The sequence below is a fragment of the Oratosquilla oratoria genome, chromosome 28 (genome assembly GCF_046742065.1).
Source record: "Oratosquilla oratoria isolate Oo_2021 chromosome 28, ASM4674206v1, whole genome shotgun sequence".
NCBI classification, from domain to species: Eukaryota; Metazoa; Arthropoda; class Malacostraca; order Stomatopoda; family Squillidae; genus Oratosquilla; species Oratosquilla oratoria.
The window spans coordinates 32,343,782-32,356,616 of record NC_134804.1 but is presented as its reverse complement, the minus strand read 5'-3'; the positions used below and the strand labels follow the sequence as shown (position 1 = coordinate 32,356,616).

Below are 12,835 nucleotides of genomic sequence, written 5' to 3'. Positions count from 1 at the left end.
ATATGTGAGAAAGCTATAGGAAAGGGGAAGGATGTTTTTTGGGCTTTTATGGATCTGGAAAAGGCTTATGATAGGGTAGACAGGAAGGCACTGTGGGAGGTTATGCAGATATATGGGATAGGAGGAAAGCTTCTGGGAGCTGTCAAGAGTTTTTATGAGAGTAGTAGAGCTTGTGTCAGGATTGGAAATGGAGAGTGTGAGTGGTTTGAGGTAAAGGTGGGACTTCGTCAAGGATGCGTTATGTCGCCCTGGCTGTTCAACTTATACATGGATGGGGTGGTGCGAGAGGTAAATGCAAGGGTAGTGGGCAAGGGATTGGAGATGGTTAAAGAAAATGGAGAAAAGTGGGAGGTGAGCCAGCTGTTGTTTGCGGACAACACTGCGCTTGTGGCAGGATCGGAGGAGGGATTGAGGAAGTTGGTGACAGAGTTTGGGAGAGTATGTGATAGAAGAAAGCTAAAGATAAATGTGGGTAAAAGTAAGGTGATGAGATGTACAAGGGGTGAAAGTGGCAGTAGACTGGAAGTGAGCATTAAGGGAGAGCGACTGGAGGAAGTGGATAGTTTTAGATATTTGGGTGCAAATGTGGCAGGGAAAGGTGGAGTGAAAGAGGAGGTAGAATGTAGATTGAGAGAAGCGAGTAAATGCCTTGGTGGATTAAAGAGTGTAATGAGGAATAGACATTTGGGAATAGATGCTAAGAGGAGACTGTATGAAGGAGTGATTGTGCCAACAGCACTGTATGGGGCAGAAACATGGAACATAAGAGAAGAAGAGAGAAGGAGTCTGAATGTGTTTGAGATGAGGTGTCTGAGAAGTATGATGGGGGTTACTAGGCTAGATAGAGTGAGAAATGAGAAGGTGAGGAGGCAAACAGGGATGGAAAAGGAGCTGGGAGATAGGGTTGATGAAAGAATATTAGGATGGTTTGGACACATGGAAAGAATGAGTGAAGAAAGACTAGTAAAAGAGGTGTGGAAGGAGTGAACATGAGGGGACGTCCTAGGATGAGGTGGATGGATGGGGTGAAGGGGGCTTTGGGGAAGAGGGGAATGTCTGTTGAGGAAGGACAGGAGAGGACAGAAGACAGGGGTGAATGGAGAATGGTTGTATATGGATGATGTTGTGATTGCATGAGGTGGAATGGGCGGGTGGATGGGGGGTGAGGTAGTATGTGTGAGCAAAATTTGACGCAGCCCGAAGGGATTTCTCCCCGTCTTCTCATTTTATGCAATAGGGGGACGGAGAGGGGGGGTTCGCCGATTTAATGAAGCTGCCTTGCTGTGGATGTGCTGTGTCTTGCGACACTGCTTCTGACCCAGGGCAGTGGACAAGGTGCAGGGATGACCCGTCATTTCAGGAGGTGCTAAGATAAGAGGGAGGGTGGAGTGGAGTGTATTCAGGGATGGAATGGGTGGGAATGATTTTATACCTTTTTCTTTTTGGCTACCCCCCTTGTAAGGGGGAAAAAGCCTTGGTATATGTATGTATGTATATTTTAACATAGCCCAACAGGATTTCTCCTCATCTTCTCTTTTTCTACACGAGGGGACAGAGAGGAGGGATGTGCTGTATCTTGCTACATTGCATCTGACCCAGGGCAGTGGGAGATATGCAGGGATGACCCATCATCCAGGAGGAGTAAAGGGGGAAAAAGCCATTGGTATATGTATGTAACACTTATGGACCAATAGGTCTCCTGTCAACATGTTTCTCTGTTGTAATGCAATATACATACATACATACATATACCAAAGGCTTTTTCCCCCTTACAAGGGGGGTAGCCAAAAAGAAAAAGGTATAAAATCATTCCCACCCATTCCATCCCTGAATACACTCCACACCACTCCACCCTCCCTCTTATCTTAGCACCTCCTGAAATGACGGGTCATCCCTGCACCTTGTCCACTGCCCTATTACAAAATTGGATGAATCATACGAGAGGTACAAAGAAAAGAAAAAGAAGTAAAGCATAGGGTAATGGGGGCAAAGAGGAGAGCAGATGTGAAGTGGGGTTAGAGTACATACATATACCAAGGCTTTCCCCCTTTCAAGGGAGGTAGCCAAAAAGGGAAAGGCATAAAAACACTCCCACCCATTTCATCCCTAAATACACTCCACACCCCTCCCACCCTCCCTCTCATCTGAGCACCTCCTGGATGACGGGTCATCCCTGCACCTTGCCCACCACCCTGGGTCAGAAGCAGTGTCGCAAGACACAGCACATCCACAGCAAGGCCGCTTCATTCAATCGGAGACCCCCCCTCTCCGTCCCCCCTTGCATAAAATTTTCTGTCATACTCTTACCCCGAGGGCCTCGGGGTAAGAGTATGACAGAAAATTTTGAAAGTAATAAAAAGATGTTTTGGAAAGAAATTAAGTGAGGAAGAGGGGGCAAATCAAGTAGAGAAGAAAAAATAAAAGGTGCGGAAGGAGAGATGATAATGGAAGAGATGGCAGTGAGAGGAAAATGGGAGTTGGTAAATGTGATGGAGGATAGGGAGGGAAAAGTAGTTGCAGTGGGTAACATTAAGAAAACGACAGTGATGTGTGAGGAAACGGGAGGAGAAATAATGAAAGTTGTTAAGATGACAAGAGCAGGTAAGGCATCTGAGTTGGATGGGTGTCATGCAGAATGTCTAAAAAAAGGAGGTACAATGATGGTGGACTGCCTGGTGAGGTTATTTAATATTTGTTTAAGAGACTGGAGGAGTGCCTGTATAGTTCCACTTTACAAGGGAACAGGGGGCAAGTGTGAGTGTAGTAGTTTCAGAGGGATCAGTTTGTCATGTGCAGTTTGGAAGACTTACAGGCGGGTTTTGATTGAGAGGATTAGGAGAGAAACAGGGAGTAATTGGTGAGAAACAGTGTGGGTTTAGGACAAGTAGGAGTTGCATGAATCAGATTTTTGTGGTAAGACACGTGAGAAAGCTTTTGGAAGAGGTAAGGATGTTTTTTAGGCTTTTATGGATTTGGAAAAGGCTTATGACAGGGTAGACAGGAAGGCACTGTGGGAGGTATTGCAGATATATGGGACAAGAGGAAAGCTGTTAAGAGCAGTCAAGAGTTTTTACGAATAGTAGTAGAGCCTGTGTTAGAATCAAAAAAGGAGACCAAGTGGTTTGAGGTAAAGGTGGAACTTCCCCAGGAATGTGTTGTCACCTTGGGTGTTCAATTTATACATGGATGGGGTGGTGCAAGAGGTAAATCAAAGGGTAATGGGCCGGAGATTAGAGATGGAGAAAAGTGGGAGATAAGCCATTTGTTTGCTGTCGACACTGCTTGTGGCAGGATCAGAGGAGGGATTGAGGAAGTTAGTGACAGAGTTTCAGGTGTGCGAAAGAAGGAAATTGAAGATAAATCTGGGTTAGAGTGAGGTGATGAGATGTACAAGGAGAGAAAGTGGCAGCAGACTGAAAGTGAGTATTAAGGGAGAGAGAATGGAAGAAGTGGATACTTTTTGATACTTGGGAGCAAATGTTGCAGTAAAGGGAGGAGTAGAGGTGGAGGTAAAATGTAGATTGAGATAAGCAAGTAAATGCCTTGGGAGATTCAATTGTAATGCAAAATAGCCATTTGGAAATGGATGCCAAGGAAACTGTATAGTGATTGTGCCAACAGCACTGTATGGGGAACATAAGAGGAAGAGAGGAGTTTGAATGTATTTGAGATGAGGTGCCTGAGAAGTATGATAGGGGTTACCGGGCTGGACAGATTGAGAAACATGGTGAGGAGGAGAGTGGGGGGTGGAAAGGGGGTTGGGAGATAGGTTTGATGAAAGAGTATTGGGATGGTTTGGACACATGGAAAGAATGAGTGAAGAAAGACTAGTAAAAGAGGTGTGGAAGGCAGAGGTAGGAGTGAACATGAGGGGGTGACCAAGGACGAGATGGCTGGGGGTAAAAGGAGCACTGGGAAAGAGAGGAATGTCTGTTAAGGAAGGATGGTAGAAAACAGAAGATGGGATGAATGAAGAAAGGTTGTGTATGGATGATGCAGTGATACATGAAAGGGAGTGGGTGGGGTATAGGGGGTGAGGGAATGTGAAAAAATAATTTGACGCATGGATGGATGGGGGTAAAAGGGGCATTACAAAAGTGAGGAATGTCTTCTGAGGAAGGATGGGAGAGGACAGAAGATAGGGGTGAATGGAGAAGGGTTGCGTATGGATGATGCTGTGATGCATGAGGGGAAGTGGGTGGAGGATGGGGGGGTGAGGAAGTATGTACGAGAAATATTTTGACGCAGCCATAAGGGATTTCTCCCCGTCTTCTTCTGCATGAGGGGACGGAGAGGGGTGGTCACCGAATTAATGAAGCTGCCTTGCTGTGGATGTGCTGTGTCTTGCGACACTGCTTCTGACCCAGGGCAGTGGACAGGATGCAGGGATGACCCATCATCCAGGTGCCAAGATGAGAGGGAGGGATGGTGGAGAAGAGTGGAATATGTGGGGGATGGAATGGGAGGGATGGTGGAGAAGAGTGGAATATGTGGGGGATGGAATGGGTGGGAGTGGTTTCTATGCCTTTTTTTTTTGGCTACCCCCCGTGTAAGGAGGAAAAAGCCTTTGGTATATGTATGTATGAGAGGATGGAGAGGGGGGGGGTCATCGATTTAATGAAGCGGCCTTGCTGTGGATGTGCTGTGTCTTGTGACACTGCTTATGACCCATGGCAGTGGGCAAGATGCAGGGATGACCTGTCATCCAGGAGCCAAGATAAGAAGGAGTGGGGTGAAAGGGAGTGGAGTATGTGGGGTTGGAATGGGTGGGAGTGGATTTTATGCCTTTGTTTTTTGGCTACCTCCCTTGTTAGGGAGAAAGAGCCTTTGGTATATGTATGTACAACTCAGTATAATTTTTCTTCCTCTCCTACCTATCAAACCTGTTCATGACCACTGCAAACCACATTTGAAAACCTTACACCCTAACTGCTAATTTTTCATTACCTCAAGTTTCATACACAAGTCTTACATCTAATCATCACAAGTACATGACCTACAACCAGCAAATCGTGTTACCTGTTTGGTGAGCAGTTCCATACATATGGCTCCGCCTACGAGGACATAGCCACCACTGATGACTGGTTGTACCACTCGAACAAACGGGGGCTCAAATGGGTATGTTTCCTGGGTAAAAATCAACAAATCACTATAAGCCTGAAATGGCAACCCATCTCAACCACTTTGGGTACACACACATCTAAATTCTACAAAGTTATTAAATGTTAAGGCATCACAACTAAAATCCTATGAATTTTGTACTGAACATAAAAGTGTAATTTGTTATCAAAATATTTCTCCCAAATCTAGAAACACTTAACTATCATTTTCTTAATTTTCACAACTTTTGAGATATCAAAAAAGGGAGTGGTCGTAACCAGTGCTGTATAGATCAGACTTGAAATGTAAATTGATCAATTCATTGCTCCAGGTGACCCATGGCTCCCAAGTAACAGGCAACAGCCACTGGACTGACCCACAAGTCACTAACAGAAGAGGTACATTGTTGTCTCACTAAATATTCTACTTTATATTTGTTAGGCATTCCATGTGACAACCATCTACCCCAAGTGCCTTACCATTTTTTGTCTGTCAATGCTGTTTGTATTCCTTTTCCTATAACAGTATTATTCATCTCTCATACAAGTCATTTTCCTGTCATTTCTGCCACAATCAAAGCCATAACCTCATCTACATTCAAATCCCTGATATACTCTACCCATCTTATGCCAATTTCCTTTACTTCTAATAGCATCTATCCATCAGTACCCTTGAACTCCTAGCATGTGATGATGCCTACATCGGCATCATGAGGCGTGAGTATACAAGGATACAGGCATTGTCGTCCTGATTATATTTATTTTGTAGTTGTAGCTGAGTGACCTCCCTATTTTGTGAACAGGCTTGATCACATTTTCTGTGGTTATCAACATTCAGGGTGATAGAGAATGAGTATTACTGTTGTAACTTTATATTTTAATGTGCATATTCTATAATGCTTCATTGAATTATCATTCATCAGGCAGCCTAACACTGCACACGAGTATTTAATTTGTATTGAAGAGGTCAACTCTTCTCTATCCGACTCGTCTCCACCTTGTTCTTTCCACTTCCTTCCATTGCATTGATGCATCACAATACAAGTATTATAAAATATAAATTTACAGTTGTTATACTCACTCTCTTTCAACCAGAATGTTTATAACAACTGAAAAAGTGATCAAGCCTGTTCACAGAATAAGAGGCTCACACAGCTACTACTGCAAAATAAATATAATCAGGAAACCAATGCTGGCATCCTCGTATACTCACTCATGCCTCATAATGCCTATGCAGGAGTCGTCATATTCAAGTTGTAAAACACTTAACCACCTTACATCTGCATCCCTCTTACTCCTTCACTTTGTTGTTTCTCTCTTCTGTAACTTTCATATGCATCCTTAGTTCATGTGCTCACTACTTTTCTGCCACCTCTTTTCAAGAGACTATTCTCTCCTTCCATCCTTCTCATCCCACAGTCTACAAATTCAAGCACATCCTCTTCGAAACATGCCCATTCTTCCTTTGCTCCTGTTTCTCTTTTATCCTTCACTACCTACCATACTTCTCCCAGGTTTGCCTGGTATATTTTTAAATCTTATCCATCTAATTTGTTCCCCTTCAATACTTCCATTCTTTTTCTTCCTCCTCCAATTAACTTCCACTCACAATATCCCTCCTACAAGATAATCTGCTTTCTCCCCTAAATAAATTCATATCCAGAACTCTCCCAATCTTCCTTTTGGGTACCACTATTCAGCACATTATATACACGAAATAGGAATTGTACATGATAAACTACACAAGAAATCAGGAAATGGAAAATGTAATCTAAACACTGTACCTACATCAGTACAAGTAATGCATATACCCGAGATGTGCATAGTCTAACAGTATCAATGTTACACCATGACAATACAGATCCCCACAACAGCAAAGCTTATTATGCTCAACCAAAAAAATAAAAAACACAATGGTGAATACACAATGTAATTCTGAAATTTTTTATACATATATACCAAGAGGTCCTTTGCCTCTAACAAAATGGTTGGCCAAGTTAAAGCACCTTTCACCTTTCAAAAACTTATCTGGTGTCACTTTTATTTTAACTCACTGATATTTGTCATAAATACGGTTTTTCCTATGAAAAGTCATAATTTATAACAAGATATACGATTTTAACCAAGTTCAACTTCAAATTGTGTATTCATTGATTTTATGAACAGTGCTTGCAAGGGTGCAAAGTACTTGTACTTACCTTAAAAAGGAAATTAAAAAGTATATGATCAATGCCCTCCTTTTCCTTCAGGAGAATAAGGTCATTGTGTAGTGGGGAATCTGAGTCTACAATGATCAATTTCACATTCCATTCGTACAAACTGTCATTTACAAGTTCTACTTTATATACACCTGGAAAAACATCAAAGTTAAAGTCTAGCATGTATCTATAAACACATCACAGTATACTATAAACAACAAAACACAAACACTGAACTGTCATGATAATGAAGACTATTTCAACCACAAGTTTTAAATATTTGGTACCTTTCTTGAAGCTATCGGATCTGTAGATATCCCTGAGCTCCTTCATAAGTCTATCAGTGGCCTGCACGCTACCGGAGATTGAGCCACGGAGGTAGTCCTGGCGCTGGTTAGCCTATAAGAGAACGTAGAGAATCCATTAGTCTGCAGTCTACATTTTGCAATGCCCTGCCAATAAATTTTTTTTAATACATAAGAGCATAGGGAAGGGATTGGTAGTACGTTTATGAGAAGATGGATGCGTTAGCACTGATTTACACAAAAGTGAAAGAGATGGACCAGTTTGACAGCATGATGGATAGTATCAGAGGAGATGAGGGAGGGAAGGAGTGGCACTGTTAGTAAATGATAGGTAAGTGAATGGTGAAAGACTAAGAATAAAGTGAGCAAAGATGAAATTGGAATTGGAGGCATGGGCTTTGAGTGCATATGGCCCTGATAGAGAAAAAATTAAGTAGCGAGAGAAGTATTCTGGATTGATTTAAACATGTGGAATGAGTTTCTGAAGGAATGAAAATGTATTGGAATGGTGAGGCTCTCAAAGCAAGTGTAGATAAGCTGATAGAGCAGTTGGGAGGTATGGGGTTGTAGTAAGGAATTGTGTGGACACGTTACAGATGCATACTGAAAGGCAGACAATGACAGCAGTCTTCCACTTTGATGCGTATCCAATGAAAAAGAAAGACTGGAGGAAGAAATTAGCCAAAGAATGAGGAGTAATGTAGAAAAATCCCTCAGACCATTATGGATAAACAAAAGGATGTCACTACAAAGTGACTGAAATGTCGTGCCAAATTATACATGGGAATGAAGCCTGGGCAATGAATCCAAGAGAGAAATTTTGTAGTATAGAGGCAGTGGAAATGAGATGCTTGAAGACTATGCATGCAGTTATGAGATATCATGAAGGATTCATGAATACACTGTTGTACAGATGAAATTGGGTGAAAAGTAGAACAGGCCATCCGTTGACCAGGGTGATGTCCAGGCATGCCAAGGTCATCTACATCCACTAGTCCCTGCAACTTGTTGAGTCCTTAAACAGTGACAATAATTTCTATCTTGTGGAAGTACTGGTGGCACTTGATCTTCAAAAGCCTCACCTTAACAAGGTCTCCTATGACCTGAAGAAAGAAACTGAATATTTGTTGGAAAAATCTTGCTAGAATACATTTATAACTACAAGGGTATCTCCATACAAGATCCTGGTGATGGTGAGGAGACTATGGCCAGGAGGCGAGTAGCTGCGGCCGCTGGTGCAGGTAACAGTCACTGCTGGGAGTCAGGGAGGAGTGTGGGATTTGAACCCACAACTAAGCGAGAGGCCACCAGCACATCAAAGGGAAGTGACAGTTGCTGCCTGTAACAAAATTCTGAAGGAAGAAGCTTCATCAACCTCCAACTGGTGAACAAGCCAGCCCCAGAACAGACTGTCACAAAGTTGGAGGTGCCTCCACCTTCTACTACCCAAGCTGCTTTTAATGACCTTGATGACCCTCCCTTTGCTTTTTATCCTCCAGTGTTCATTCTACCCTCATGTACTACACAACAACACTCATCATCAACACTGGTGAATGCACTCTACCATTCTAACTACTCAAATACAATGTCAAATGAAACAACTGTTGTATAAAGTTGTATTGTTCACTTGTTTATGGTTTTCAGGCAATATCTAAGTGAAAACAGTGATTCCTATGGCAGGTTGATTATTTGCATAAAACCATATGGGAATTGGTCATCATGGTACATAATTCCAATGAACAGCAAGGGTTAATCAAGCAATCAATTGTTGCTTCGAGTTTCACTAAATGGAAAACCCACAACACAACAGTTGCTGACAATGGTCCTCAGAACCTCCCACAGATCTCTATGTGAAGAAACTTTGGATTGTTATCTGTGTTGTATTAATGTGGGAGTGTTTATGTCACCAACTGAAACTGGGAGGGAGAAGAGAGCAGTTGCTGATTATTACCAGTTCCCCATGTGTGAGGAAATGTATGAAATACAGTTGAAGTTCTTAGAAAGAGATATTGGGCCCAATCCTGAGACCAAGTGTCAGCCCCTCAAGGCTGCACCTCCTGAAGGAGATGACGGGGTTTACAGGTTTTGAAAATGGTAAGCAGTTTAGCTGTCCATCTTCCAGGACCACCACATGCAGATACCCATCGTTGGTCCCTAGCAAGGGTTTGTACTAATATTCTTCCCTTGTCAATGGTAAAATATGCTGAGGCAAGACAATGTACAAATTTATATATAATACAGCATTTCTACTCCGAACAAATATCTTCTTACCCTCAGACGGTCTAATGTGGCCAAGTTACCCGGATCAATGCCCTCATCTTTTTGTCGTGCATTTGCTGATGGTGTGTCCTCCATCTCCAAGTGGATGTCTTCGTCCATGTCCTCTTCTTCCTCCTCCATTTCAGAGTCCTCATATTCTTCATGCTACAAAATATTAAAAATCAATAAATACAAACATCAGAGTAGCACAAATCAATCTTAAGTTCTAAACTGTCCTGACAAGGTTCCAAGTCAGAGCATCTACATGAGGCAAGAAAAAGTTCAGCTTCCCAATTGGGGTGAGTGATCAACTGGGAGGAAATGGAATGAAATGAAACACCTCAGCCCTGCAAGACACATACATAGGAAGTACTGTATATTCAGCAGAATACCCAAACGCTTCACTTGCTTATTTATGCAGAATCTCCAACAATCTCTACTACTGGGAGAGACATACTTACATGGCTGTTAGCATCACTGCCATTCATTACATAAGGAAGGTATTGTATGTCCAACCGCTCCTCCAGATCAGGTGGCTCTTCCATATCAAATGCTGCACACAACTGATGCACCAGCAACTTAACCTGCTGTAAAACCTGCAATGTAAATAAAAAATATGATCACTCATCATACTTTCAATAGAAGAAGGTATGTGATACGAGTGAGAGAAAACGAGAGTGGGAGGGAGAAAGGGAGAGAGAAAAAGACAAGAAGAGATACAAAGAGAGAGGGGGAGAGAAAAAGAGAAAGACAGAGAGCAGGGAAAGAAAGAGAGAGAGGAGGGAGAGTGCAGGAGGAGAGAGAGAGCGAGTGGGGAGAGAGAGCGAGTGGGGAGAGAGAGGGAGGGAGAGAGAGGGAGAGAGAGAGAGAGAGAGAGAGAGAGAGAGAGAGAGAGAGAGAGAGAGAGAGAGAGAGAGAGAGAGAGAGAGAGAGAGAGAGAGAGAGAGAGAGAGAGAGGAAAGAAGAGAGAAAGAGGAAAGAGGAAAGAAGAGAGAAAGGAAAGAAGAAAGAGGAAATAAGAGAAAGAGGAAAGAGGAGAGAAAGAGGAAAGAGGAGAGAGAGGAAAGAGAGGAGAGAGGAAAGAGAGGAGAGAGGAAAGAGAGGAGAGAGGAAAGAGAGGAGAGAGGAAAGAGGAGAGAGAGGATAGTGAGAGAGGGAGGATAGTGAGAGGAGAGAAAGAAGAGACAGAAGAGAAGAAAGAAGAGACAGAAGAGAGAAGAGAGACAAGAGAAGAGACAGAAGAGAGACAAGAGAAGAGACAGAAGAGAGAAGAGAGACAGAAGAGAGAAGAGCAGATAGAAAAGCAGAGCAAAAAACAGAAGAGAGGGGAAATAAGAGAGGGGAGAAAAAGAGTGAGAGACAGGGAAGAGAAGAAGAGACAGGGGGGAGAGAAAAAGACAGAAGAGAGTGAGAGGGGGAGAGAGGAGAGAGAGGAGAGAGGAGAGAGGGGGAGAGAGGAGAGAGAGGGGAGAGAGGAGAGAGGGGGAGAGAGGAGAGAGGGGGAGAGTGGAGAGAGGGATAAAGTGGAGAGAGAGAGGGAGAGAGTGGAGAGAGGGGGAGAGAGGAGAGAGGGGAGAGAGGAGAGAGGGGAGAGAGGAGAGAGGGGAGAGAGGAGAGAGAGAGGAGAGAGAGGAGAGAGGAGAGAGGAGAGAGAGAGAGAGAGAGAGGAGAGAGAGAGAGAGAGGGGAGAGAGAGAGAGGGGAGAGAGAGAGAGGGGAGAGAGAGAGAGGAGAGAGAGGAGAGAGAGGAGAGAGAGGAAAGAGATACAAAAGAGGGAAGAGATACAAAAGAGGAGAGAGGGGAAAGATAGGAATGAGATAGGAAAGAGGAGAGAGAGAGAGAGAGAGAGAGGAAGGAAAGAAGAGAAGAGCAGAGAAGGAGAAAGAAGAGAAGGGGGAGAAACAGACAGGGGGAGGAGAAGAGAGGGAGAGAGAAAAAAGAGAAAGGACAGATAGAGAGAGGACAGAGGTAGAGAGAGTGGACAGAAAGGAGGAGAGAGAAAGAGAAAGAGGGGGACAGAAAGAGAGGACAGAGGGGACAGAGAGAGAAAAGCAGAGAAGAGAGGAGAAAGAAGAGAGGGGAGAGAAACAGACAGGGGGAAGAAAAGAGAGGTAGAAAAAAGATAAAGGACTGATAAAGAGAGAGAGGACAGAAGTAGAGAGTGGACAGAGGAGAGAGAGAGGGGGGGACAGACAAAGAGGACAGAGAGGGGACAGAGAAAGAGACTACAGAAAGAGGACAAAGAGAGGACAGATGACAGAGAGGACAGAAAGGACCAAGAGAGAGAGGACAGAAAGAAGAGATAAAGAGAGAAAGAGGACATAAAGAGAGAGAGGACAGAAGAAAAGAGAGTTGACTAAGAGAGTGGACAAGAGAAAGAGAGGACAGAAAGAGGACAGAGAGAAAGTGAGACACAGAGTGAAAGAGAGGAGAGAGAAGAAAGGAAAGAGGAGACAGGAATGGGAGGAGAAAGGAGAGAGGAAGGAGAGAGGAAGGAGAGAGGAAGGAGAGAGAAAGGAGAGAGGAAGGAGAAAGAAAGGAGTGAGGAAGGGGAAAGAAGAAAGACAGAAGAGAGAAGAGCAGAGAAGAGAGAAAGAAGAGAGGAGAGAAAGAAGAGAGGGGAGAGAAAAAGATGGGGAAGAGAAGAAAAAGATGGGGAAGAGAAGAGAAAGAGGGAGAGGGAGAGAGAGAGAGGGAGAGAGAGAGAGAGAGAGAGAGAGAGAGAGAGAGAGGGGGGGGGAAGAGAAGACGAGACAGGGGGGGGAGAGAAGACGAGACAGGGGGGGGAGAGAAGACGAGACGGGGGGGGAGAGAAGACGAGACAGGGGGGGAGAGAAGACGAGACAGGGGGGGAGAGAAGACGAGACGGGGGGAGAGAAGACGAGACAGGGGGGGAGAGAAGACGAGACAGGGGGGGAGAGAAGACGAGACGGGGGGAGAGAAGACGAGACGGGGGGAGAGAAGACGAGACAGG

The 12,835-nt window shown here is 44.0% G+C and overlaps 1 protein-coding gene across 3 annotated transcripts in view; it reads right to left on the bottom strand.

Moving 5' to 3' along the window:
• The window catches only part of LOC143040291 (ubiquitin-conjugating enzyme E2 Q2), a 44,890-nt gene that overhangs the window by 6,868 nt on the left and 25,187 nt on the right, over positions 1-12,835 (bottom strand). For 2 of the 3 annotated variants that reach the window (XM_076211145.1, XM_076211143.1), the window contains exons 3-7: positions 10,323-10,457; positions 9,874-10,026; positions 7,585-7,696; positions 7,298-7,449; positions 5,020-5,127 (exon numbers count right to left, since the gene is read on the bottom strand). In XM_076211145.1, the coding sequence (XP_076067260.1) occupies positions 5,020-5,127; positions 7,298-7,449; positions 7,585-7,696; positions 9,874-10,026; positions 10,323-10,457 (660 nt within the window). The remainder of the gene's footprint in view (positions 1-5,019; positions 5,128-7,297; positions 7,450-7,584; positions 7,697-9,873; positions 10,027-10,322; positions 10,458-12,835) is intronic. The other variant, XM_076211146.1, reaches the window with a different exon arrangement.